The sequence below is a fragment of the Vulpes vulpes genome, chromosome 2 (genome assembly GCF_048418805.1).
Source record: "Vulpes vulpes isolate BD-2025 chromosome 2, VulVul3, whole genome shotgun sequence".
Classification (NCBI taxonomy): Eukaryota; Metazoa; Chordata; class Mammalia; order Carnivora; family Canidae; genus Vulpes; species Vulpes vulpes.
In genome coordinates, this window is record NC_132781.1 from 46,551,782 (window position 1) to 46,578,258 (window position 26,477).

Consider the following 26,477-nt stretch of genomic DNA (forward strand, 5'->3'; position numbering starts at 1 on the left):
CCTTCCAGAAGTTCAAGCTTCATACTTTCCCTACCAGGGGCTCTGGCAGGAAATGCCTTTAAAGTGTTGGGTGCTCACCGGTAAGGACCTATCAGCCGGGTAGGGGTAGGAGACGCGGCTTCAGAAGAAAAGAGGTCCAGCCGCTAGCCAGCCGCTAGCCCCCGGCCCGGGCCGAGCCTCTCCTTGCAGGAAGGCTTGGCAGGAAGGGCAGCCGTGCGGGGCGGGGCGGGCGCGAGAGGGGGGCTGGAAGGCCCAGGGGTGCTAAGTGCCGCTGCGTTCCCCTCGTGGGCCAGCCCAGCCTTCCCCCTCGCGTCCCGCGATTGTCAGCTTTCCCGGGACAGGGCGCGACCCTGCAGCGGGGCGGGGACGAGAGGAGCGTCCGCACCGCGCGAGTCCTCCCCTCAAGAAAGGCGCAGGCTCTGCGCCCCGCGGCAGAGCGCCCTCGGGGGAGGCGGCACGGCCCGGCTGGGGCGCTCGGAAGGGTGGGGGAGCTGGGGCCGCCTCCGCTCGGCCCCAGCAGCGCTCCTGGCGGGACGCCGGGCCGGCCTTCCGCGCCCCCCACCCGCGGCCGCGCGCCTACTCCGGCTCCCCGGGAGCGCTGGGCGGGCTGGGCGGGCTGGGCGCGGCGGGCGGGCCGGCTTGGTCGGGGGGCTCCCGGGGCGGTGGCTGGCGCGGGCTGCGGCCGCTGGGCCGCGGGGGCCTCCGGGCGTAGAGGAAGAGCGCGGGGTCGGGCATGGGATCGGCGTCGTCCAGGGCGCGGGCCGCGCGGTCCCAGGCGGCCCAGTCCCGGCCCGGGCCCTTGGCGGCGGCCTCGGCGGCGGGCGGGCGGCGGGCGCGCTGTGCGCGGCGGCGGGGCCGGGGCTCGGGGGCCGCGGCGGCGGCGGCGGCGGCGGCGGCGGCGGGGCCCGGGCGCGGCGCCTGCAGTCTCTGGCGCGCCGCGTGCAGCTGGCAGGAGAGGTAGGCGGCCGCCTCGGTGTGCTTCTGCAGCTCGGTGCCCAGCACGGTGGCGCGGTGGCTGCGGCGCCGCAGCTCCTCCAGGAAGCGGCGCTCCTCCGCGCGCAGGCTGCAGCGAAGCGCCGACACCAGCGCCTCGCGCTGCGCCACCTCCCGCCGCAGCTCGGCGTTGGCGGCCGTCCGCGCGGCCAGCTGCGACTCGAGCGCGCGGCACTTGCTCTCTAGCTCCCGGTTCGCCGCCTCTGGAGAGGGGGGGGAGAAGACAGGTGACGGCCCCCGCCCGGCCGACCCCGCACCGCTCGCCGGCCCACGGTACCGAGCCACCGAGCCGGCAGCGCCCTGGTTATCCGTTCTCCCTCGCTCTCCCTCGCTCCCGACCCGTCGGCCACGCCGCCCTTCCTTTCCCGTCCGCGGGGCCCTTGCACCCATCTGGCCTCTCTAATTCTTCAGGTTTCAGCCCGTCCATCCCATCCACAATTACTTGTGGAACCCCTACTGCATGCACTGTGTTAGGCACCGGGGGATGTGCTGCGTGATGAAACATTCCTCGTGAGGCTTACAGCAAGCGTAGAGGGAGGCGTAGCGTCCGGAATCACAAATGAATGTGAGGTTGCATCTGTGACCTGTGCCAACGCCATGACTAATGACTAACAGGATACTCTGACCTAATCCGTCTTCTCGGCAGAAGAGCCACTTAGGCTAGCGGCAGTTGGAAGAATGAGTTGGAGTTAAGCAGTGAAGAGGGAGAGAAGGGTGCTTTGCACAGAGGAACAGTTTGTGCAAAAGCCTGTGGGTAGGAGAGACATGCAAGAGGGAAGGCGGGGCTGGCAGACCCACGACTAGACGAGGGAAGGTGGGCAGGAAAGGGGAATCAAGTAGGTCAGCACCTTGCAGTTTCTTTCCTAGAGCAGTTGTTACCTCTCGTAATTTATGTATGTTACTTATTGTTTGCCTTTGCCTGCTGCGTTGAGTTTCAACACTGCCTACATATTGACCACCCAGAGAGCTTTAGAATATAGTTTCCTGGGCCCCAACAAAGACCAGTTGAATCAGGATCTCTGGGATTGGACCTGGGAACTGGCGCTTCTTCAAAGTTCCCAGATGATTCTAATGTACCCACAGTGTTGAGGATCCCTGCCTCTTGGATCATGAGCTCCATTTCAGCAGGGAACAAACCCTGGGATTCACATAAGTAAGTGACTGTAGAGACAGATAGCTGAAAGGTGACAAAAGGTAGGCAAAAGGTGACTTAGGCAAGGACATGGAAATCAGTAAGTGTCAGGAGGACAAAGAAATGGAGCTCTCAAACCCACTGAGAAGATAAAAACCAGGACGTTGGGCTATATCTTTTTTTTTTTTTTTTTAAGATTTTACTTATTTATTCATGAGACACACAGAGAGAGAGAGAGAGAGAGAGAGAGAGAGTCAGAGACACAGGCAGAGGGAGAAGCAGGCTCCATGCAGGAAGCCGGATGTGGGACTTGATCCTGGAACCCCAGGATCATGCCCTGGGCCGAAGGCAGGAGCTAAACTGCTGAGCCACCCAGGGATCCCCCATTGGGCTATACCTTAATGTCAGATGACCCCAGAAACTCTTTCAAAGGAAGGATAGTAGGTGGGTTGAAGGTTGCTCTTGTTACAGATCTGGTATTTGGGATGTATTCCCCCTTCCTCCCAGCACTGAGGCATAAAGAGGTTGCCCACTTTAGGCAGTGGGCAGAATTCATTCAAATCTATAAATGTTTAGATCTTTACACACGAATATGCAAATATTCAAAGCAATCTCAACATTTTACCTTAAACTCCCAGCTTTGTCCATGCCTAAGTTTTGATCATGTATGTAGCTCTTGATCTACAAGCAGCATGTCAATATGGCAGGGAGTCCACACTCTCTGCTAAATCCCTCCTGGCTAAGGAAGACTACACGGTGATTCATTTGAAATTAAGCATTTTAGTGAGTCCTTTTCCATGTCTTGCACCTTGAGACAATGGATAACACCCAGTCCCAGTTCTCAAAGATCTCCTAATTTTGGTGATTAAGATCTTAACAATGGAACCCCTCCTTTAAAAAAATTGTTTTAATTGTACCAAAAAACAAATAACAAAGTTTACCATCTTAAGTGTTTTCAAGTGTACAGTTTAGTAGTTTTAAGTAAAGTCACATTGTTGTGTAACAGGTCTTTAGAACTTTTCCGTTTTGCAAAACTGAAACTCTATGCCCACTGAACAACCATCTCCCCCTCTCCATGTTATGGGTGAAGTAATCATCAGTAAACAAATATTTTAGTGGAATTGCTACAATGGCAAGAAGTTATGCTTTTGTCAAATGAAGGATTTGCTGATGTGCATGTGTTTCTTTTTTCTCCTCACCTAGATAAGTTTCCTTGAAGTCATGCACTCCATATTGCCATGGTGTTGATCTCAACATTCAGCATCTTGGAAGGTGTGGACTGATCATGGAAATCAGTTGTGCAAGGATGGGAAAGATTAGGGAGAGGGACACCCGCGTGGCTCAGCGGTTGAGCTTGAGCATCTGATGCCTTTGGCTCAGGGCGTGATCCCGGAGTTGTGGGATCTGAGTCCCACATCCGGCTTCCTGCAGGGAGCCTGCTTCTCCCTCTGCCTATGTCTCTGCCTCTCTCTCTGTGTCCCTCATGAATAAATAAATAAAATATTTTTTTTTAAAGGAAAGATTTGGGAGATGAGTCATAGACCAGGTGGACTTCCTGTATACCAAATCCTCCAGCTTTCATTTTCCTACTTGGACAGAGACATGGATACAGGGTATGGTGGTGCCAGTGCCGGTTGTTCATTGCATAAAGCCACCCAGATGAATAGGCAAATGGAGCTGACATCCTGCACTCTGCTCAAAAATCTGAGGAGTGGCTGTCCCCCAAGTCTGGCCTGGGGGCAGAGAAGGTTTGGGTCCTACTAAGTGGTGGGAAAAAGGTGACCTGTTGGGCCCCTATGGCATCTCCCCACCAGTCATCCTTCTCTTACCTTGCTGATGAGACTGGGCCTCTCTCATCTCCAGGTCACGAGTCAGTTCTAGAGGGAGAAAATAAAAGGCAGTTGTATGTGTGTGTGTGTGTGAGAGAGAGACAAAGAGATAGAGACAGAGAGAGAGAAAGAGAGGGAGGGAGATCAGGGAATCACCGAACAAGTGGCAATAATAGCATCCTTAGAAACCATCTAAACCACCTTCCATACCTATTTTACTGCAGTCCAGTGAGGGGAAGAGATGAAGAGAGGTGCAAGGCACCGCCTAAGCCTGATTGGCCTGATTGTAAGCCCAGAGATTTTTCCAGTGCAAGCACCATGCGTTTATGTGGAAGTTAGTTCAACCCTTGTGGGACTGAGGAGCCTGGCTTGCTTTGGGGGCTGGGGGGGTATTTGCTCCTTCCCTGCGGTGATGTACAAATATCTAACATGACAACCAGCCAGAGCCATTCTGGAGGGACCCCTGTGGTGTGGGTCCCACAGCCCCTTCAGGGTTTAGTTGGTGAATGTGAGAAGGCTGCTTGGGGACACTGGAGGGGGACTCAGGGAAGTGGATATTTACCAGTAGGGTACGTGCATTTCACTATTTTCACAGCCAGCGCTGCCGTGCCTGTGTTATTTTCTGAGCATCAGCCCTGCTCCTTTCCAAGCCTTGTTTTCTGCTATATTCCACGAGGCAGGGAGAGGGGCCTCACGGGGGACAACGCCCCCTGGTGGCGGAAGGCCCACAGGATGCTTGGCTGGCGCTGAGGGGCGGGGTCAGCTCGCCAAGGGGCGGGGTCCGCTCGCTGAGGGTGCGGGTGCTAGGGAGGTTCCCTCCTGGGAGCCGCAGCCCAGCCACCACCCCTGCGCCTGCCTGTCTTCCCAGTACCCGTCCCTTACAGCCTAGAATGCCCCATTCCCTCAGCCAGCCGAGTCTAATCATCTTTTCAGCCTCACCCCAGCTCCCCCAACTCCACCACGGCTTGAGAGCTGGGAAAGGACTGGGAGGGAGCCCGGCAGCCGCTGGCAGCAGAGGGCACCTCCTCAGGAGCAAGTGGGTGTACCTGCAGGGATGCAATCTGGTGCCTAAAGGGAGGACATGTGAACCTGGGAGTGGGATAAGGTAGCAAATCTCTGGGATCAATGCCCGACAACACCTACAGAGTCTAGCCTTGCGGCCCCTCTGTCTGCCTCTCCTCACTGGCTCTTCCCTTGGGAGGCCAACTGTTGTTAGGAGACCGAGAGCCAGGGTACCTGGGCCTTTTGTTGTGACCTGAGTCTGAACCTCCTTCCTGGAGTCCCAGGGAGGACCCTGATGCCTCTACTCTCCAGGGCTACCTGGAGCCAACTTGGCCCCTCCTGCAAGGCCCCAGAGTACCCCAAAGGATTTGGCTCTGCCACTAATTCCCAGTGGGCTGGTTTCACCTTTAACCAGGGAAGTTGGGGGAGGGGAGATAGACTCCTAGTTGAACTCCACTCCCCCATCCATCAAATCTCCCTGCCCATCTTCTGGCAAGAATCCCTACCTTTAGAAGACCATGCAGGTGAGGTCAGATACCCTGTGTGACCTTGGGTCAGTAACAATAACTCTCTGAGCCTCAGTATTCTCCTCTGTGAAATGGGAACAAAATCACACCTGCCTCTCAAGGGGCTGTTGCTAGGATTAAATTAGAGAAAATAAACGGAGGGTCCAAACCAGGACTAAGTCAGTGCTGAATACATGGGCAGTTCTCGTCATCATCCAGGCTGCCCTACCACCCAGAACACTCCCATCTCTTAAACCCCTTCAGTCTGAGTGGCACCCCTTTTTGGCAGGCTCTTTCTGAAGCCCTGCCCACTTGATTCCTACACTAGTTCATCCTCTCTCCCATCCCCTTCCCAGCTTCTGAGTCCCTGTTTATTTTACATATATATATATATATATATTTAAATATTTTATTTATTTATTTGAGAGAGAGAGAGGGAGAGAGAGCTCAAGCAGGGAGGAGGGGCCAAGGGAGAGCCCACATGGGGCTCAATCTCAAGACCCTGAGATCATGATCTGAGCCAAAATCTAGAGTTGGATGCTGAGTCGCCGGGGTGGCTCAGTGGTTGAGCGTCTGCCTTTGGCCCAGGGCGTGATCCTGGGATCAAGTCCCACATCAGGTTCCCTGCATGGAGCCTGCTTCTGTGTCTCTGCTTCTCTCTCTATGTTTCTCATGAATAAATAAATAAAATCTTAAAAAAAAAAGAGAGAGAGTTGGATGCTCAACTCAACCAATTGAGCCACCCAGGTACATATATATATATACATTTAAATAAATATATATTATATATATAATATTTATTTATTAAAAGATTTTATTTATTTGAGAGAGAGTGTGTGAGCGAGTGAGCGAGAGAGACAGAGAGAGAGCGAGCACAAGCCAGGGGAGGGGTGGAGGAAGAGGGAGGAGCAGGGACACCGATGTGAGGCTTGATCCCAGGACCCTGAGATCCCGAGGCAGTCGCTTAACCTACTGAGCCACCCAGGCATCCCTACATTTTTAAAAATTTATTTTACTTTTTAAAGTAGGCTCCATGCCCAACAAGGGGCTGGAACTCATGACCCTGAGATTCAGAGTTCTGTGCTCTATGGCCTGAGCCAAGCAGGTGCCCCTCTGAGTCTGTTTAATCTCCTTGAAAAAAATCTTCTTTGTTCCCTTCCCTTCTTCACTCCTCCATCTCTTGGAATAAGGGCTTTATTCAGTTATTTCAGCCCCAAGAGTGGCTGCTCCAGACCAGCCTAGAGTTATTTTTATCTCCTTAATCAATAACCAAGAGACTGCAGTTCCATACCCAGCTGGGCAAGGTGGTGGGGGCTGTTGCTGCCTATTACACCTTCTTGGGATCCTGGCCTATGTCCTGAGTGGAAGGACCCAGGTCTTCAGAATTAGGGCAAAGCAAAAAAGAAATTAGGGCAAGAGCTGTAGGGTTAAGGGCACACTCATTCTGATTTTCCTTTAATGTTGTCATTAGAATGAAAAAATGGCATCAGGCAGGGGTGAGTCGGTGTGGGCTGTCCCTACCCCCTGGGCTGGCCTCTACTGCCATCCGGGCTTCAGGGAGATGGCAGGGAGCCTGGCCTAGGAATGTAGCAGCTGAATCTATGTATGGAGGGTGTGGTGGCTGAGTCAGGAGGACCAGCTTCTCATGCCACAGAGTGAGAAGCCAGGCAGGTCACTCAGTTTCCTTCTGAAGGATGGGGAGCCTCCCATGAGCAGAGGCTGGAAGGTAGGTAGAAGTCTGAGCATCTTGGGAGAGAATGTGCAGAAAGCTGCAGAGGCATGCACAGCTGAGAGTCTGGAGCCCTGGATTCTAATCTTGGCTCTGTCACTAGCATATTGAGTGGTTCTCTCTCTCTCTCTCTCTCTCTCTCTCTCTCCTCACTCTGGGTCTTAGTTTACCTTGTATAATGAAGACTTTGAGCTCTTCCAACTGACACATTCTATGAGTCATTGACTCTAAAGGCTGTACTTGGAGACTCAGCCTGGGTGAGCACTTGGGCCAGAGCCCAGCCTCTGAGACGGCCAGGCGGCTGAAGCCTGAGGTCCAAGAGCAGAGGTCAGGCCTGGGATTTGGCTTCATTCTTGGTGCCTCTTTCTGTCTTGTTCACAAATCCAATCAGTTGCCAAGTCTTCCCCTTCATCCTGTCTCCCATTGGTCTTCCCCTTTCTACCCCTTTCATCTCTCACTGGACCGTTTCATCAGCCCATCACTAGTCTCCTTGCCTCCCTTCCCCTCTAATTCATCTTCCATACAGCTGCCGAGTTTCATAATATAGCATGATGCTATTCAGAAACTTTCTTTCTTTTTTTTTTTTTTAATTTTTTATTTATTTATGATAGTCACAGAGAGAGAGAGAGAGAGGCAGAGACACAGGCAGAGGGAGAAGCAGGCTCCATGCACCGGGAGCCCGACGTGGGATTCGATCCCGGGTCTCCAGGATCGCGCCCTGGGCCAAAGGCAGGCGCCAAACCGCTGCGCCACCCAGGGATCCCTATTCAGAAACTTTCAATGGCTCCCCACTACCCAGGAGGGCAGGACAAACTTGTTAGCTGTCTTGATATTTGTGGAGGTCTTCCATGATCTGCCTCCCCCTGCCCACCCCTCCTCCTGTCCCCCTCTCCCACCTCCCATCCTCCAGGCCTCACCTGAACAGCGTTTCTGCAGCCTCAGGATTTCCAGGTGCAGGTCTCGCAGCAGGGCCATCTGCTCCTTTTTCAGGAAGCTGATGTGGCGTTGCACACTCTGGATCTGATGCTCCAGGGACATGGTATCCATGGCAACCCAGGCCTGGGCCTCACCTGGGGGGAAGATGATAAGGTAAATCCACATCTCGTGGGCCCATCTGCCCTCAGAGTTCCCCCGCAATCTGGGCTCCTATTCGCACTGCACTCATTTCCCCTTAAGGGTCACGAGTATGTTGTCAGGGAAGTATAATTATTCCCATTTAACAGATGAAGAACCAGAGGCCTGGAGGGAAATGGTTGTACTCCCTTGCCTGCATGTAACTTTAGCCTTTCTGCTTCTCAGAGAGGAACACAAATGGAGCAGCAAAGTCAGTGAAGAAAAACAGAGGCAGGTGGTAGCCTGCTCCTTAATCAGCTTTGGGCCAGCCTTCTCCCTCTCTGGGCTCTTGGTTTCCTCATGGCTGACATGAAGACGTTGTGGAGCATCTTGCCAGCATCCTACCAGCATCCCAGTCCAAGAGTGCCCACCAGCTGGTAGACCAGGATGATAGTTAGAGCACACCCTCCCCCAGTTCAACTCTATTTCTCTGACTTAACCTTAACCCAGGACTCTGGGCTCTAGGTCACAGAGGAGGAAGATCTGATGAGTATTTTACCAACACCAACTCTATGGGCTGAAGGCAGGTAGCAGAGTCCCTTTTTAAAAGGGGAGTGGGGGGGGGGTGCCTGGGTGGTTCAGTGGGTGAGCATCTGCCTTCCGCTCAGGGCATGATCTCAGAGTCCTAGGATTGAGTCCCGGGATCGAGACCCACATCGGGCTCCCTGCATGGGGCCTGCTTCTCCCTCTGCTTGTGTGTCTGCCTCTCTCTCTCTTTCTCTCTCTCTCTCTCTCTCTCTGTGTCTCTCATGAATAAATAAAATCTTTAAAAAAATAAAAATAAAAATAAAAGGGGAGTGGGGTGGCATGCCTGGCTGGCTCAGCTCATAGAGCATGCAATTCTTGATCTTGGGGTTACGAGTTCAAGCCACGTTGCGTGCAGAGGTTACTTAAAAATAAAGTCTTAAAAAAAAAGTTGAAAAAAAGAGGAGTGGGAGAGGGTGATAGGGAGACCCATGCAGTGAATCCATGGTGGACACATAAGACACTGTGAAGGGAGGGCAGCTCTGTACCCCTGAATCTTTTTTTTTTTTTATTTTTACCCATTTATTTGACACACGGGGGGGAGCACAAGCAGAGGGACGTAGCATGCAGAGGGAGAGGGAGAGAGAGAGGGAGAGGCAGACTCTCTGCTGAGCAGGAAGCCCGATGCGATGCAGGGCTCCATTCCAGGACTCTGGGATCATGACCTGAGCTGAAGGCATACACTTAACCAACTGAACCACCCTGGTGCCTCTGTACCCCTGAATGGCTTTGCAGTCCCCCCCCCCCACCTCACCCCCCCGCCCCTTGATCCGATCCCTTTCCCAGGAAGTCCCTACTGTGATGATCACTGTCCTGGAGAAGCATAAGCAGAGGGCAGAAATAGGAGGTAGAGTTCATGCCTTTTCTGCCATGGACTCCCTGCGGTTTTTTTGTCTTTATTTTTTAAAATTTTTAAAATTTATTTGAGAGAGAGTGCATGCTCATGCACACATAAGTGGGGGAGGGGCAGGGAGAGAGAAAATCTTCAAGCAGACTCCCTGCTGAGTACAAGCCCAACATAGGGCTTGAATCCCATGACGCTGAGACCATGACCTGAGCCGAAACCAAGAGTCTGACGCCAACTGATTGAGCCACCCAGGCACCTCTCTCCCTAAGCTTTTGAAGGAACTGTTTCTATCTGCCCAAGGAATTCCCTGGGCAGTGGAGAGAGAGGCCAGGTGATGGATAGCTCTTTTTGGCAAATGTTCCCCTCCAGGTTGACTTCGATGTAAATCTCTGCAAATCCAGATTTTTATATGTAGGATCACATCAAGCATGTGCACCTGAGATTCATAGGTTGCCTTCTTGGGGTGCATTTCCTATACTCCCTAACTCAACCAAAGAGGTCTTTCATTTCAGCAGGGGGTGGCCCTTTGGCCTGTGGGAACCATTGGCTACATTTACTGACCATCTGCTATGTTTAAGAAATTTATACATATTATCTTACTTTTGCTAACTACTTTTCTTTCTTTTTTTTTTTTTTTAAGATTTTATTTATTTATTCATGAGAGACACATGGAGAGAGAGAGAGGCAGAGACACAGGCAGAGGGAGAAGCAGGCTCCATGCAGGGCCTGATGTGGGACTCGATCCTGGGTCTCCAGGATCACACCCTGGGCTGAAGGCGGCACTAAACCGCTGAACCACCGGGGCTGCCCACTAACTACTTTTCAGTAGATATTACCACCCTCATTTCACAAGTAAAGAAACTGAGACTCAGAGCTGAAGTGACTTGTGCCAGGTCATGCAGTCAGTAAACGGTGGTAGACCCAATTCTCTAACTGAGTCTTTTGAATCCAAAGTAGGTTCCCAATATTCATAGTGAGAACTGGGTTTGAATCCTGAGTCTTTCAGTTACCTGCTGTGTGACTTTGGATAAGGAAGTTGACCTCTCTCAACTTTTTTCCCTTCTCTGTAAAATGGGGCTAATAGTGACAGTCTAAGGATAATTGTGAGAATTAAATGAGATTAAAAAGTGCAGAGCACTTCTTCTCTTGTCTGCCTAGTGTGCAAGTAGGTTAATCCTTAGCTTGATTTGTTCATTTATTCATTCATACATTCAACGATCTATATATTGCCAACTGTGGGGGTGTGAGAGGCACAGTGATGAGCAAAACAAAATTCCTGCTCTTGTGGAGCTTGCAGGATGAAGAGAATCAAACAAACAAATAAATGCATCAAACAAATAATAATACACATAAGTATACAATTATAATCTGTGAAAAGCACAATGAAAGAAACATACAGGGTGATGTGGAAAACTATAATGTGGGACCTGTTTTAGATTTGGGGCCAGAGAAGGTCTCTTGAAGGAAGTGATCTTTTAAAAAAGATTTTATTTATTTATTCATGAGACACAGAGAGAGAGGGGCAGAGACACAGGCAGAGGGAGAAGCAGGCTCCCTGTGGGGAGCCCCATGTGGGACTTGATCCTGAGACTCTGTGATCATGCCCTGAGCCGAAGGTAGATGCTCAACTGCTGAGCCACCCATGTGTCCAAAAGGAGCTGATTTTAAGCCAGAACCCTGTGGCAGGCAGAATTCGAAGATGGCCCCCAAGATTTCTAGCTCCTGGTAGATACACTCTCTTCTTTTTCTTTCCTTCTCTTTCTTTCTTTCTTTCTTTCTTTCTTTCTTTCTTTCTTTCTTTCTTTCTTTCTTTCTTTCGATTTTATTTATTTATTCATGAGAGACACACAGAGACACAGAGAGAGGAAGAGACACAGGCAAAGGGAGAAGCAGGCTCCATGCAGGAGCCCAACGTGGGACTCGATCCCAGGTCTCCAGGATCAGGCCCTGGGCTGAAGGCAGCGCTAAACCACTGAGCCACCTGGGCTGCCCCACTCTCCCCTTTCTTTGAGTGTGGATGGGACTCTGAATATGATGGATTTCTCTTCCGTGATTAGAACATATGACAAAAGTGAAGGGATTTTGCAACATAATAAAGGTCTCCAGTCAACTGACTCTGAGTTAATCGAAAGGGAGATTATCCTGGGCAGCTGGTTCATAGGGCCAGTACCGAAGGAAAAGATCTGAAGCCTGAGAGAAATTATGCTTCTGGCCTTGAAGGAGTAAACCACCATGCTGTGAGGAGCCCAGGAGAGGCTCATGGGAGGAGGCCATGAGACCTGAGAGAGGCTGCAGGTAGCTAAGGATGGTTCTTGGCAGACAGCTCGCAAGCAATGAGGACTGCAGTTTTACAGAAGTCAATTCTATGAACTCTCTAAGGGATCTTGGAAATGGGTCTTTTCTCTAGTTGACCCTTCAGATGAGAATGCAGCCAGCCTTAATTTCAGCCATTTGAGGGCCTTAGCAGAAGACCTAGCTAGAATGTGACAGACTCCACATCCTCAGAAACTACGAGATCCTCAGAAACATCCTCAGAAAAGTTTATATTCTTTTAAGCCACTTAGTTTGTGGATATTTGTTATGCAGCAATAGAAAACTAACACAGACTTGAAGGAGGAGTAGGAATTAGAATAATAAAGGGAAGAGCATGCTAAACAGGGAATAATACTCTGGGGTAGTGTACCTAGTACTAGCTTACATTTATTCGGCGCCTACTGTGTGCCAAGCCTTGTGCTAAGTGCTTCACATGGTGTTTTTGGGGAACTGAAACATTGTCACTGCTGGTGAGGATTGAAGTGTCAGTTATTGAGGCGGGGGGAGGGGGGGTTGCAGGAAGTGAGGTTAGCAAGAGAAGAATTCCATAGAGTCTTGTAAACTATGCTAAGAATTTTGGATTAATACTAAATGAATTGGTAAGTTATTGAAGAATTTTAAGCAGAGGAGGGACAAGATAGGATTTGCATTTCTAAAAGATCACTCTGGCTGGTGTGGTGTGGGGAGGGCAGATTAGAGGGGGCAGAGTGGATGTGGGAGGTGAGCTGGGAGAGTGGAGCAGTGATCTTGGTGCGATGATAGAGGCCTGGACCAATGATGGAGGTGAAGACAGACAGAAATTCCAGGTGTATTTTGGGGTAGAATTGTTAGCATGTGCGAGTGGATTAAGTCATGATGACGGGGAGGGTGAATGTTCAGGATGTCTCCCAGTTTTCCTGTCTGGGCAACTCAAATATGTAGGCACATTTGTTGGCTCTTTCTACATTTCTTCATCTTTCACATTAGACCTCTTTCACAGTGGACCTCTTCTCTAATCTATAATCACTCCCTAAGTGATCTTGTCCAATCCTATGGCTGTAGATACTATTTATATGCTGACTCCTGCATGCTAGACTGACTATGTAACACCTCTGTTTGGATGTCTAATGGGTCTCTCAAATTTACAAGTCCCAATGCTGAGCTCTTGCGATCCATCCTATAAACCTGCTCTTGCCCACTGTTCACCATCTTGATAAGTGGCACCAGTTTTTGCCTATTCACTCAGTTGCTCAGGCCAAGAACTTAAGAGTTATCTTTGATTCCTCTGTTTCTTCATATGCCACAGCCAATCCATCTGCAAATCCAGTTGTCTCTACCTTTGAAAATGTGTATGCTCTATCCAATCAGTTCTCACTATTTCCATTGCTGTCACCCTTGTCCCAGCTACCACCAGCCCTCTGGTGTGCCCTGCAGTAACCTGCTCCTTGTCTGCCATACAGCGACTGGGGCTCCTTTAGCAAGTCTGATCATGTCTCCCTGCTCCCTACTCAAAACAGCTTCCCATTACACTTAATACGGAATCCAAAATTCTTACCAGACCCTTTAAAATTGCCTCTGGCTCTGTTTGCCCTCATCTATTACTGTTCTCCCACTGCTGACTCCCTCCCAGCCACTCTGGCCTCCTTACTATTTCCTGAATATGCCAAACACATTCTTACCTCAGGGACTTGGTATTTGCCATCCCTTCTTCCAGGAACACCCTTCACCCAGATACCCTCATGGCCCATTCTTCCCCTTCATTCAGGATTCTGTTCAAATGTCACTTCCTCAGGGCCCTTCTCTGATTACCTGATTTAATATAGAACCCTCTCTCATCCTCTATTCCCTTAATCTGCATTGCATGAATATATTATATTTTGCTTCTTGTTTTTTTTTAAAAAATATTTTATTTATTTATTCATGAGAGACACAGAGACACAGGCAGAGGGAGAAGCTGGCTCCACGCAGGGAGCCCGATGTGAGACTCGATCCTGGGATCCCAGGATCACACCCTGAGCCAAAGGCAGACGCTCAACCACTGAGCCACCCAGGCGTCCCTATTTTGCTTCTTGTTTATTTCCTCTGCCAGAGCATGGCAACACAAGATGAAGGACTCTGTTTTGTTTCCTCCCGTCCCCTAGTGCCTAGCACAGCATCTGACAAATAGGATATACTCAGTAACTACTCAGTGGAGTGCACAAGTGAGTTCGTGGAACTGGGGCAGACTGAAGGAGGAGCAGATTTACAGAGAAGGTAAGATCAAGCCTGAGACATGTTAGATTCGCCATACTCAAGGAAACGTTGTTAGATTCGCCATACTCAAGGAAAACATTTCCATAAACAAGGAAACATGGATCTCAAGTGGGCAGTCAAATATCCTGGTGCATAACTTAGGAGAAATAGATGAGCTATGTCTGTGCTATTGTGTAACTGTGTTGGGATGTGTGTGCCTGTGTGTCTGCACATGTACCTGAGACTGTGTGTGTGCTCGAGGAGTGCATATACGTATACATGCATGTGTGTGTGGGGGGTGTCCTGCTTTATTTGTGTCTATGTGTCTGTTCTGTGTGCACCTAGAGGGCGAAAGCATGTGGGCCTCTGCTTATGATGAAGAGAGAAAATGTCTGTTCCCAGCCTCTGAAATGCAAGTGTTCTGAAGAGAAAAAGCTCTTTCCACACAGCCCTGGAGACTGGACCTTGGCCACCGTGAGAGGCTGAGCCAACCAGCTGTTTCTGAGCCTTCCCAGAAGGACTTGAGGATTTGCTTCCAACTAGGCAGGCTGCTCTTCTCAGGGCAGAAATTTGGGTCACAAACGATCCTGGCAGATATTTTTTCTTACACATGATTGTGTTGTTTGTTTGGGGGAGGATGGGAGATGGATTGGGAAGGGGAACTACAACACAGTGCTCTCACGTGTGGCTGTCACACACACTTCAGAAGGCCCAAGCCAGGAAAATGTCCTAGAAATGCCATAGATGTTCGCATAACAATGCAGTCCTACAACTCTCTGGCTTGAGAAGAAGCTTGTGCCTTCTCACAAGGACTTGGTCCAGACCTGTGGGAGCAGTTGAAAGGTAGGGTTATCACCTTTGTCTTCTGCCCACATCCAGCTCATAGATGCCCAGCTTCACAGGTTACAGTGAGAAGGGTCCGGGCAGCCCAGGTGGCTCAGTGGTTTAGCGCCACCTTCGGCCCAGGGTGTGATCCTGGAGACTCCGGAGTCCCACATCAGGCTCCCTGCATGGGGCCTGCTTCTCCCTCTGCCTGTGTCTCTGCCTTCCTCTCTCTCTCTCTCTCTGTGTTTCTCATGAATGAATAAATACAATCTTAAAAAAAAAAAAAAAAAAACACAGTGAGAAGGGTCCCTTGCCTTTGTGCACTGTCCTGACCACCTCAGAGTCTGTATCATTTCTGCTGCCCATCTTCTCCTGGTGCTCCTAGTTTTACTTTGTTTTAATTTTCTAGTTTGATGAAAATGCTCATTAAAAAATTGTTTATTTAAAAATAAAAAAAAGGAGGGCACCTGGGTGGCTCAGTGGTTGAGCGTCTGCCTTTGGCTCAGGTCATGATCCCCGGGTCAGGGATGGAGTCCCACATCAGGCTCCCTGTGGGGAGCCTGCTTCTCCTTCTGCCTGTGTCTCTGCCTCTCTGTGTGTGTCTCTCATGAATAAAGAAATAAAATCTTTTAAAAAATAAAAAAATTTAAAAAGGACCTGTAACACAGGGTTCAAATTTATAGAGTTAATTCCAGTACTTCTGACATACCTCTTATCTGTCTGAAACATAAAATTCTGACACTCTAAGGCTTGGGCTCCTGGTCTCTGGAAACAGCCTCACCTCTTGCCTATCTTTTGAGCGTCTGAGTACCCACTTTTCTTTCCAGCTATCTGATTCCAACAGATATGGCAAATGGGAAGCTGTAGTTCTTTCCCCTTTCCCCTTATTATGGTTCTTTGGGTTGGAAAAAACACAGAAAATGAAGACTCACATAGCACTCAGGCTCAGAGGGGTCTTTGGGATCATCCTAATTAGTGGTTTGCAAATCTTGCTTTATAGAGCCCAAAATTCTGCAGAGGGGTCTCAGAAATTGCCAAAAATGGTTGGAGGCACAAGACAGGGCTAGAGGCTTTGCTATTTTTACCTCTTTATTTTGATGGGCTTGTACATACAAATTCATTGGAGAGAAGGCTTCTGCTAATCAAAAGTTTGAAAACCACTTTTATAGCTCAGTCTTTCCTTGGGTGGCCAACCACTCCCCTTCCCTTACTCTGCCTAGTGTCTCCTGGCCTCTGCTGCCCCATCTCACCCTCAGGCAGACAAAGTGGCTGGGAGAGGAAGCAGAGCTTTCTGCTTGTGTGGAGTTTGCATTTTCCACCACCCCTCACTCCCTGACTGCTTCTCTTGTCCCAGTTTCAATTTCATTCTTAGTGTTTCTTTTCTCTTTGGGACTGGAAGTATTTATTGAGTCAACAAATATCCTTGCACTGTTCTGAACATTCAATATCCACATTTTGTTAAAATTTTTTAAATACGCCTTCTTGTTTCAGGGAGAAGGTTAAACTCATTTTTTATCATTTTTATAGCCAGGGCAGGTATAGATAGGAGAGGCAATGGTAATACATGAATAAATGAATTATGTTATGTTACTTTATTTATTTATTTATAGTCATTATTCCTCTTTACTACTTGACTCTAGGCCTGGGGTTAGAGGTAGAACTCAAGACCTCTTTCTCAGATATGGAGGCACAGGCAATAATACTTAGGATAATCATCAATGCACAGGTAATACTACTTATATAACAACAATAAATGGCTGGCACTTCTTAGCATTTTACACATATTAACTCATTTATCTTTATAACAACCCTACACTGAAAGTTCTATTAGTATGTCCACTCTGTATATGAGGAAACAGAGGCTCAAACAGGTTAAGTACCTTCCCTAATATCCACAACTATAGTGGCTGGCAACTAAGAGCTCCACACTGGGTGCCCACCTGCATTAAGGCCTTCAAATCTAAGCACAGTCCACATTTGCAGTCTGATGTCCTCCTCTTTGGGATTCTCCTTTACACTGCTCTCACAACAAACTCTCCTCATAAACATGGATGGACATCCCAATACCCTATCTCTGCCTCCTGAAACCTGACCCATCCTTCAAAGCACTTCTGAAAGGCTACCTTTATTACCAAGCTTTCCCTGACCCTCACCAAGTTGGGATGACTTTCTTTTCATCTCTGTGTTTCCCAGGTGTCGTTATGCTATGTATCACACTTCAATCTCCCCCAACCTGTGTGTGTGTGTGTGTGTGTGTGTGTGTTTGTGAGACCTGGCTTCTGCTCTAAGCTATAAGCTACCTGAGGGGAAGATCTTGTCTTTTTATGGAACAGATGTACAATGAATGTTGGTGAAATTGGGAGAATGAGTTGAGTGTTACTGGGAATCACCAGGGCAAGTAAGTGCATATACTAGAAAGTAATCCCCCCCCTCGCCCCCCACCCCGCCCCCACACCCAAGTCCTTGGCTCTCCTGGAGACTTGTCTTGGGAACAAGAAGTCAGCTTTTGACAAATGTCCGGGACTCTGCAAGGTGGGCTCACCTGGCCAGTGGTGGAGCCACCTTCTAGAAGGGTCTTGTGGTCCTCTCCACTCCATAACCCCTCTCCCCCTGTTACCCCTAGGCTATGGCTTCTCCTCTCCATTGAAGATCTCAGGACAGCCAACCTCAGCAAAGCTGAGGATCCAGAGACACGGGAGTGGGATGTATGAAGAAACTGGAGCACCCATTCCCTTCAGTCTGGTGTACTGCTTGATTATGCCTCCAATATGACTCCCAGAGAAAGCCGATGGGGAGATGGAGACTAAGGACGATGGGGAAGAGGGGTACCAGGGAGGACAGGGAAAGAAGGCAGAAAGATGTGTGTGATGGGAGGTGGCAGGAGGTGGCGGTGGCTCGACCTCAGGCCGCTCTGGACTCTTCGCCAGGGCCGGTAAGGATCTAAGTCCGGGCGGCGGAGGACAACTTCTGCCAGCAGCCCGCGGGTCCTGTCCGCCTCCCTCCCAGGGGAGCTGGAGCTCGGGCCTCGCTGCTCCCGCCCAGGGCCACCCGGCTGTTCACCCCCACGCCCACCGGCCTCCTCACCTTCGGGACCTGAGGGAGCGACGGGCCAGCGGGGCCCTGGGTCCGGGCCAGGCTGGGTGGGGGAAGGCGCTCTTCTTCCCCGCGCTAGCTGCGCCCGGGGTTCCGCAGCACCCGCTCCGGCTGCGGCGCCATCAGCTGCTGCGAGGCTGCGGAGCGGTCGGGCCGGGGCTCCGGGGGGCTCCGGGGCGCCGAGGGGGGTCCGGGGCGGGCTCCAGGCGTAAACACCCAGCAACGTGACCGGAACTGGCGAACGAGCCGTAGGGGGAGCGGTGGGGGGGGGGCGGGAGAGATAAGGGGGGAGGGGAGGGACCTGGGACTGGCGGGGAGGGGCCGTGGGCGGGGCGGGGGGAGGGGAGGCCGGCGGCGCGCAGTCGGGGGAAGGGGAACCCCAGAAGCCCAGGCAGCCAGGCCTGAGGACCCCGGCGGCAGCCCAGCTCGGGAGCTGGCTTTGCCTGGGAGCTGGAAGGGAAACCCGCGGAGCCCGCCAGCTACTTGGCGAGCAAGGGCGCGGCGGGCGGATCAGCACCGCGGACAGAGCCCAGGCCGGCAGGCCGCGATCCGCTCCGCCCTCCGCCCACCCACTGGCGTAGCAACCGGAGCCGTGCCCCCGCCCGCCCAGGGCAGGGTTGCGGGGAGAGCTGACCCGGGGTCAGGAAACTTACTCGGTGCTAGTTGGCAGGGAAGCCACCCCGGACCTCTCACTAGCTGTGTGACCTTGAGTGAGTCACATCACCTCTCTGGGTCCTAGTTGATAAGGCATCATCTTTCCTGTGAGGGTCCCAAGAACCAAGAGACCGTCCTTTATAAACTCGGAAGTCCAGAACATTGGTATTGATACGTTTTCACTGCACATGGGTGACTTCTGGGGTTGGGCTTCTTGGCATCTAAGTCTGGCTCTACCAATACCTTTCTCTTCCCTGGACCTTGGTCTCCTGATCTGTGAAATAGGATAATGATGTCTATGCAATCCGTAAGTCTTTGAGTTGTCGTGAGGATGAAATAAATTAATATCTGTAAAGTGCTTAAAACAGTGCTGCATGCTCATTAGGCATTCATGTTCATGATGGCAAGGGTTAGGTAGCAATGTGTGAGAGGCAGGCAGGTGGCTCAGCTCTGGGTAAGTCATTTCCATCCCTACCCTTAGGGGACAGAGGAAGGGTCTGAGGAAATTCAGATTAAAGGGCAGATCTGACTTTTCTCACACCATTGCCAACCAAATATTCCATCCCCTGACCTTTTGGTCCAAATATACAGAGAAGTCCTCCATCTTTGTCTCCAGAACTGGAAGACTCTGGCACGTGGGCTTTGGAGAATGTTTTGGCAACTCATTGGCCTCAAGGGCACCCTGCCTTCTCTGCCCTCCCTGCCCTTCTCAGTCAACTTTTAAGCCTTAACTGGACTTGGGTGTCAATAAAGAAAAGCTTTCGTTGCTCCCAGAAGATTATAACCCTTAAAAGGGTTGAAGAAATGACTCTCTCTTAGGTATCTTGACAAATGGAATTCCTATTTTGTTCAAAGGCATCTCAAATCCCACTCTGTAGGAGTTCTTCTAGCTGTGCTTTGGGTGGTCCCATTTCATCTTGTCTGCCCTGAGGAAGCCCTTGAGAGAGGAGCAGAGAGGCCAGCCCAGTGCTGCTTCTTAACGCCTTGCTATCTCTGCAAGGGCAGTATTCCTGGACGGTATACTATGTGTGTCTCCAGCAGGGCCATGGCTTCTGATGAACCATCAGTTAATCAATGATTTTGACTAACCATCAGTTCTGAGGAAATAAACCCTCAACTTCATAATATATTGGCAAGAAGGATAAAAAATATATTTGGTATCCCCCAAAAATGTGTATTTACTAGTTACTATTTGCTTACTTACTTACTCAGAATTATGGACAAATCTCAACCTCTCTGAGTTCCAGCTTCTCGTAAAATGGGGAAAGTAACATCAACTTTGCAAACAGGATCATTGTGGGAGTGAAAGTATTTTGTAAAGGGTGTAGAGATGGGGCTGTTATGACCACGTCCTAGACGTTTTTCTCCTTGATCTGTATCAAGACAGATCCTAGGACTTTGGCTTTTCACCAACTAAAACAAACAGTCCTGCCCTGGATATTTGTTTGAGGGGTAGCGCTAGCTTTCTCATGGGAAGCGCTAGCCTTGCTCTAAGGGGCACTTCTTGCAGAGTCCTGTAGTGGGCTAAGCAATCACCTGGGCACGAAAGGTGAGGACTGTCCTTAGGGCACTTGCAACATCTTTGGCAACATGTGAAACAACAAAAGATGTGCACAAAGCACCCATCAAACAACTGAAAGTGGTGGGCCAGCAGAGCTGAGAGAGCACCACGTAAAGACAGAGCTAGGGCACTTTATCCACATAATCTCATTTAAACTGTAGAGAAATCTTATTGGAAAGATGTAATCCCATTTGTAGGTAGAGAAAATGAGACTCAAGAGAGGTTAAATTTAACACCACCCAGATGGTAAGTAGTGAAGCCAGGATTCAAACCCAAGCCCAGTCAAGGCCAGAAGTAACTTTGTTAGGCTTCTCAGTGAGAGCATGAATCCAGCTCTGGAGGAAGGCACCCACAGTGTTCATGAGCTTTAGGAGAAGCTGCATACCAGCTAAAAGAATGAGGTCTGGGCAACAGAGAAGGCCTAGAAGTTCCCTTCATCTCTTTGTGACATCTTAGGATACTGTCTTTCTGAGTTCTGTTTGGGTAACCACTCTGCATATATGGGTCAGTGTCCTGGCAGGGGACAGAGGGCATATTTAAAATGGATCATTTGAAAACAGTTAAGGGCATACTTACAAAGCTGTGGATGGAGTTTAGGGGACAAGATATAGGTAGAGCTGTTATCATCCCTAGGCCTGGAGAGACAAGAGAAGGCAGTTAGGGGAACTCAGAAAGGATGCGTATGGGGAGAGAACTGCCTAGGAGGAGCTGTAGCTTTCCTTAAACAGAATCAGCTGACCCATGGTGACCTGGTGGGTAGGGAGCTGAGGAATATGTAGACTGACCTCACTCTCCTCCTGCCTCCCAACACCCTGCTGGTGCCTTTTCGAGCCAATCTCAATTAGCAGCCAGAAGTTAAGGGAGGCCACTGACATTGTCTATACATGTAGACTTCCCAGGGAACAAGCAGGGTGGAAAAAGATGGGGAAAGGTTCTGGAGGGATGAATTATCTGGCACAACATTCCTTATCAGCTTGGGTCTCATTTCCTGTTCTCTGCCAGGCCACTGCCCATTGAATACCCTAGCATTGGTGGGAAACAACACCACCTCTTCATCCAACAGGGAGGTAGGTGACTGCGTTACAGGGCAGACTCTTTTCTTCAAAGACCCTGGCCATACTATCCTTGCTGTTAAGAGCTTGGAGCCCCAAACACTACCAAACCTGAGTCCCTTAGGATTCTGCAGCTATAAAGATGGTGTGTAGGGGATTCTGGATGGGAAAGCTGGCCAGAGGTCATGTGGGTAAGCCTCTTAGCTCACCTTCCCAAAGAAAGATCAAACAGGAGCAAGGCTGCCCTCTCCCCAGTGGCGAAATGCCTGATTTGGACAAAATGGTCCCTAAAGTCTCAGCCCTGAATTAAGTCTTCAATCATTCCTAAACTACTAGCATGGCAACAGGAATGAGCCGTGTGTGTGTGTGTGTGTGTGTGTGTGTGTGTGTGTGTCTATCTTGGATCACAATTTGGCCTCAGACAAGTCCTGTCTGCCTTAACCTTGCCTATGTTATCCTCCATCTAAGGCAGAGAGATCAGGAGCTCATCCAGCAGGTATCATTGAAGGGAACCTCAGGGGTTCTCCTATCTGTGTCTCAAATCCATCATTTTAGATCACATTCCATGATTTTGGGCAACTAGCTCCCAAATTCTTTGGTGATCTAGTGTAGCTGTGGCTCCCTCTTTCCTTTATTTTTCCCTAGCTTTATATTAGCTTTTTTTTTTTTAAGATTTTATTTATTTATTTGAGAGTGCTAGAGAGAATATGAATGGGGGGAGGGGCAGAGGGAGATGGAGAAGTAGGCTCCCTGCTGAGCGGGGAAGCCCAGCTTGGGGCTCAATCCCAGGACCCCAAGATCACGACCTGAGTTGAAGGCAGCCGCTTAACCAACTGGGCCACCCAGGCACCTCATGATTTATATGAACTTTACCATGCATTATGCTCTTCATTTTGCCTTAAAAGTACCACTTTCTATAGCCAGTTCTTTTCAATACGTTTTATTAGATGAGAATTAGAATTACACGTCAGAAAGATTGGGAAATGGATGCAGGAACAAAAATGGCCTGTAATCCTACTGTCCTAATGCAACTAGTATCATTTTTGTGATTATCTTGTAGTATTTTCATATCATACGCATGATGATTCACCTGTTTGTTTCCATGCTATAACTATCTGATTTTTTTCACCACATTGGATCATAACTTTTTTTTCATATTTCTTTTTTTTAATATTTTATTTATTTATTCACGAGAGAGAGAGTGAGAGAGAGAGAGGCAGACACAGGCAGAGGGAGAAGCAGGGTCCATGCAGGGAGCCCGACGTGGGACTCGATCCCGGGACTCCAGGATCACACCCCGGGCCGAAGGCAGGTGCTAAACTGCTGAGCCACCCAGGGATCCCTTTTTTCATATTTCTGTGTAGTCTTTATCGTTTTGCAACCTCTTAAAGGTAATTGGCTATTTGTAGTTAGTTTTTGCCTTTTATTTGTTAGAAATAAATTATTACTTGGGGCACCTGGATGGCTCAGTGGGTTAAACGTTTGCCTTCTGCTCAGGTAGCAATCCCAGGGGGCTGGGATGGAGCCTCCCAACATCAGGCTCTCTGCTCAGCCAGGAGTCTGCTTCTCCCTCTGCCCCTCCCCTTGCTCTTGCTCCCTCTTCCTCCCAAATAAATAAATAAAACCTTTACAAAAAGGAAATAAATTTTTACTTTAAAATGATTGTTTAGGGATCCCTGGGTGGTGCAGCGGTTTGGTGCCTGCCTTTGGCCCAGGGCACGATCCTGGAGACCCCGGATCGAATCCCACGTCGGGCTCCGGGTGCATGGAGCCTGCTTCTCCCTCTGCCTATGTCTCTGCCTCTCTCTCTCTCTGTGTGTGACTATCATAAATAAATTTAATAAATAAATAAATAAATAAATAAATAAATAAATAAATAAAATGATTGTTTAGGGGGTCGCCTTGGTAGCTCAGCATCCAACTGTTAAGCGTCCAACTCTTTTTTTGTGTAAAGATTTTATTTGTTTATTCAGGAGAGACACACAGAGAGAGGCAGAGACATAGGCAGAGGCAGAAGCAAGCTCCTCGCAGGGAGCCGGAGGTGGGACTTGATACCTGGACCGGGACCACACCCTGAGCCAAAGGCAAATGCTCAACTGCTCAGCCACTCAGGCATCCTAAGCATCCAACTCTTGATCTCAGCTCAGGTCTTGATCATAGGGTCATGAATTCGAGCTCCATGCCCAGTGTGGAGCCTATGTAAAAAATAAAATAAAATAAAATAAAATAAAATAAAATAAAATAAAATAAAGGGATCCCTGGGTGGCGCAGCAGTTTGGCGCCTGCCTTTGGCCCAGGGCGCGATCCTAGAGACCAGGGATCAAATCCCACTTCGGGCTCCCGGTGCATGGAACCTGCTTCTCCCTCTGGCTATGTCTCTGCCTCTCTCTCTCTCTCTCTGTGACTATCATAAATAAATAAAAATAAAAAAAAGAAATCCTTTAAAATAAAATAAAATAAAATGATTTTTAGGGACACTTGGCAGGTTTAGTCTATAGAGCATGTGACTCTTGATCTCAGTGTCAGGAATTCAAGCCCCACATTGGGTGTGGAACCTATTTAAAATAATTTTTAAATGATTTTTAAAATTTCTAATGAAAAAAAAAGAACCTATAGTCTCACCATCCAGGTAATACAGAATTATATATTATATACATATTATCCAGACAATTCTCAAAAACTCTTTAAAAAATAGGACATGTTGATGTTTAAAAAAGTAAAAAACCTCCTCATTGTCCATCTTCAACTTCTCTGCCAAAGTTTTCCATTATTAACAAGTTTTGTGTACACACACACACACAGTTTGTTATTTTTAAGACTGAGAGAATCATACAGTACCATAACCTGTTCTGCATTGTGCTTTTTTAACTTACGTTTTAGAGGTCTCCTAAAGATCAGTAAATGCTTCAATTTGCTAATCAATGCCTATGTATTTTTTTAAAGGTTTTATTTAGTTGAGAGAGAAAGCAAGTGAGCAAGAGAAAGCATGAGGTGGAGGGAAAGGCAGATGGAGGGGAAGAAGCGGACTCTCTGCTGAGCAGGGAGCTTGATGTGGGGCCCCATCCCAGGACTCTCAGATCATGACCTGACCCAAAGGCAGACACTTAACTGACTGAGTGCCCCCCCCCCAGGTACTCCAATGCCTGTGTATTTTTAAAAATTATTTTTTTCATTATTCACTGTAGAAAAATTAGGAATTCTAGACAAGTAAATATGTGAAAACAAAATTACCCATTTATATCGACCAGTCATAACAACTTCTAACATTTGGCATTTATACTGCTTATTTTTAATTAATTTAAGAACACCATGTGATTTCCATATAGAAATTACAAAACAAGAAACAGACTTCATTTCAAATATATAAACAGTGCACTGGAGTTTAAAGCCTATTGATAACATTGTTAGAGAAGAATGTTAACTTACTCCAAGGCACTTAGGTATTCCTGGGGTATAAGCATGATTTTTCTTTTCCTTTCACCAGGATGTTCTCAGGTTGAGGTCACTGCTCCTGCTCTTTGAAATATTTTCAGTGTAGAAGATATGGAGTGTTGAAATCATGCTGACAGTTGGAGTTGGCCTTCCCAATCCCATGCCAGAACCAAAAGGTAATGTAATGGCCACATTCATCTTTTAAACAAGGTAAGTGACGGGGGCACCTGGGTGGCTTAGTGATTGAGCGTCTACCTTTGGCTCAGGTCATGATCACAGGGTCCTGGAATCAAATCCCGCATTGGGCTTCCCTTAGGGATCCTGCTTCTCCCTCTGCCTATGTCTCTGCCTCTCTCTGTGTGTCTTTAATGAATAAATAAATAAAATCTTAACCCCCCCCCACACACACAAAAAAACAAGGTAAGTGAGAAAACAAATCCTAATCTAAAACCAGTACCTATATTCGTGACTGCATCTGCCATGCATAGGTCCCACTTCCTGGTGGCTCTGAATCTGACATGTTCCCCACCCCTAACATTTGGCATTAAAAACAAATCTTAAAACAAACAAACAAACAAACAAACAAACTTTTCCCTTGTATAACATCTGATATAACTTTAACATCTTATTTTGTAGTCTTTTTATTTATTATTTATTTGTTATTATTATTATTATTTTTTATTTATTTATTATAGTCACACAGAGAGAGAGAGAGGCAGAGGGAGAAGCAGGCTCCATGCACCGGGAGCCCGACGTGGGATTCGATCCCGGGTCTCCAGGATCGTGCCCTGGGCCAAAGGCAGGCGCCAAACCGCTGCGCCACCCAGGGATCCCTATTTGTTATTATTTTTTCAACATGGGGCTTGAACTCACAGCCCTGAGATCCTTAAACTCACGACCCTGAGATCCTGAGGTCAAGACCTAAGCTGAAATCAAGAGTTGGACACCCAAAGGACTGAGCAACCCAGATGCTCCTGTAGGCTTTTTTTTTTTTTTTTAAGATTTTTATTTATTTATTCATGAGGGACACAGAGAGAGAGAGAGAGGCAGAGACACAGGCAGAGGAAGAAGCAGGCTTCACGCAGGGAGCCTGAGGTGGGACTCGATCCCGGGACTCCAGGATCACGCCCTGGGCCGAAAGCAGGTGCTAAACCACTGAGCCACCCAGGGATCCCTCCTTGTAGGCTTTTTAACTTAGCAATACAGCATGCATATTTTTCTCTGCTACAGAATATAATTCCACTATACAGGGAAACTACAGTATAATGTATCTATCCGTTTTCTTATTGTTTGACAATCAAGTTGTTTCTACTTTAAAAAATTTTATTTATTTATTTGAGAGAGAGAGAGAGAGAGAGAGAGAGAGAGAAAGAGAGAGAAAGTATGAGTGGGGGAAGGGGCAGAGGGAGAGGAAGAAGCAGGTTCCCCACTGAGCAGGGAACCCGAATCAGGGCTCAAGCCCAGGACCCTGGGATCATGACCTCAGCTGAAGGCAGGTACTTCACCAACTGAGCCACCCAGGTGTCCCTGGTTGTTTCTAGGTTTTTGTTTGTTTCTAATTTTTAATGTTATAAATAGTAATGTGATGAACATCTTGGCAGCTTAATCTTTTGAAAAGTTACTTTTATTGTATTTTTCTTATTGCACATATTTATTTAGA

At 48.7% G+C, this 26,477-nt stretch overlaps 2 protein-coding genes across 3 annotated transcripts in view; one reads left to right on the forward strand and one right to left on the reverse strand.

The window, feature by feature from the left end:
- Nucleotides 1-114: 114 nt before the first annotated feature.
- CCDC92B (coiled-coil domain containing 92B) lies at nt 115-18,401 on the reverse strand. The gene is made up of 4 exons (XM_072747964.1): nt 18,110-18,401; nt 8,109-8,261; nt 3,955-4,002; nt 115-1,196 (listed from the first exon to the last, which is right to left on the reverse strand). Exons 2-4 carry the CDS (start codon nt 8,236-8,238, stop codon nt 577-579), a joined length of 798 nt encoding a protein of 265 aa, XP_072604065.1. The 5' UTR covers nt 8,239-8,261; nt 18,110-18,401; the 3' UTR covers nt 115-576.
- The window catches only part of RAP1GAP2 (RAP1 GTPase activating protein 2), a 229,796-nt gene continuing 221,097 nt past the window's right edge, over nt 17,779-26,477 (forward strand). Inside the window, exons 1-2 of one of the 2 annotated variants that reach the window (XM_072747957.1) lie at nt 17,779-17,957; nt 24,870-24,993. The gene's annotated coding sequence lies outside the window, so the exon portion shown is untranslated. The remainder of the gene's footprint in view (nt 17,958-24,869; nt 24,994-26,477) is intronic. The other variant, XR_011999763.1, reaches the window with a different exon arrangement.

Excerpts from the sequence above, each read along its gene's own strand:
- CCDC92B (XM_072747964.1), bottom strand. The coding sequence starts at position 8,238 with ATGGATACCATGTCCCTGGAGCATCAGATCCAGAGTGTGCAACGCCAC. Across the intron at positions 4,003-8,108 it reads GCTGCAGAAACGCTGTTCAG|AACTGACTCGTGACCTGGAG; the intron begins GTGAGGCCTGGA and ends TTCTCCCTCTAG. Across the intron at positions 1,197-3,954 it reads GGCCCAGTCTCATCAGCAAG|AGGCGGCGAACCGGGAGCTA; the intron begins GTAAGAGAAGGA and ends CCCCCTCTCCAG.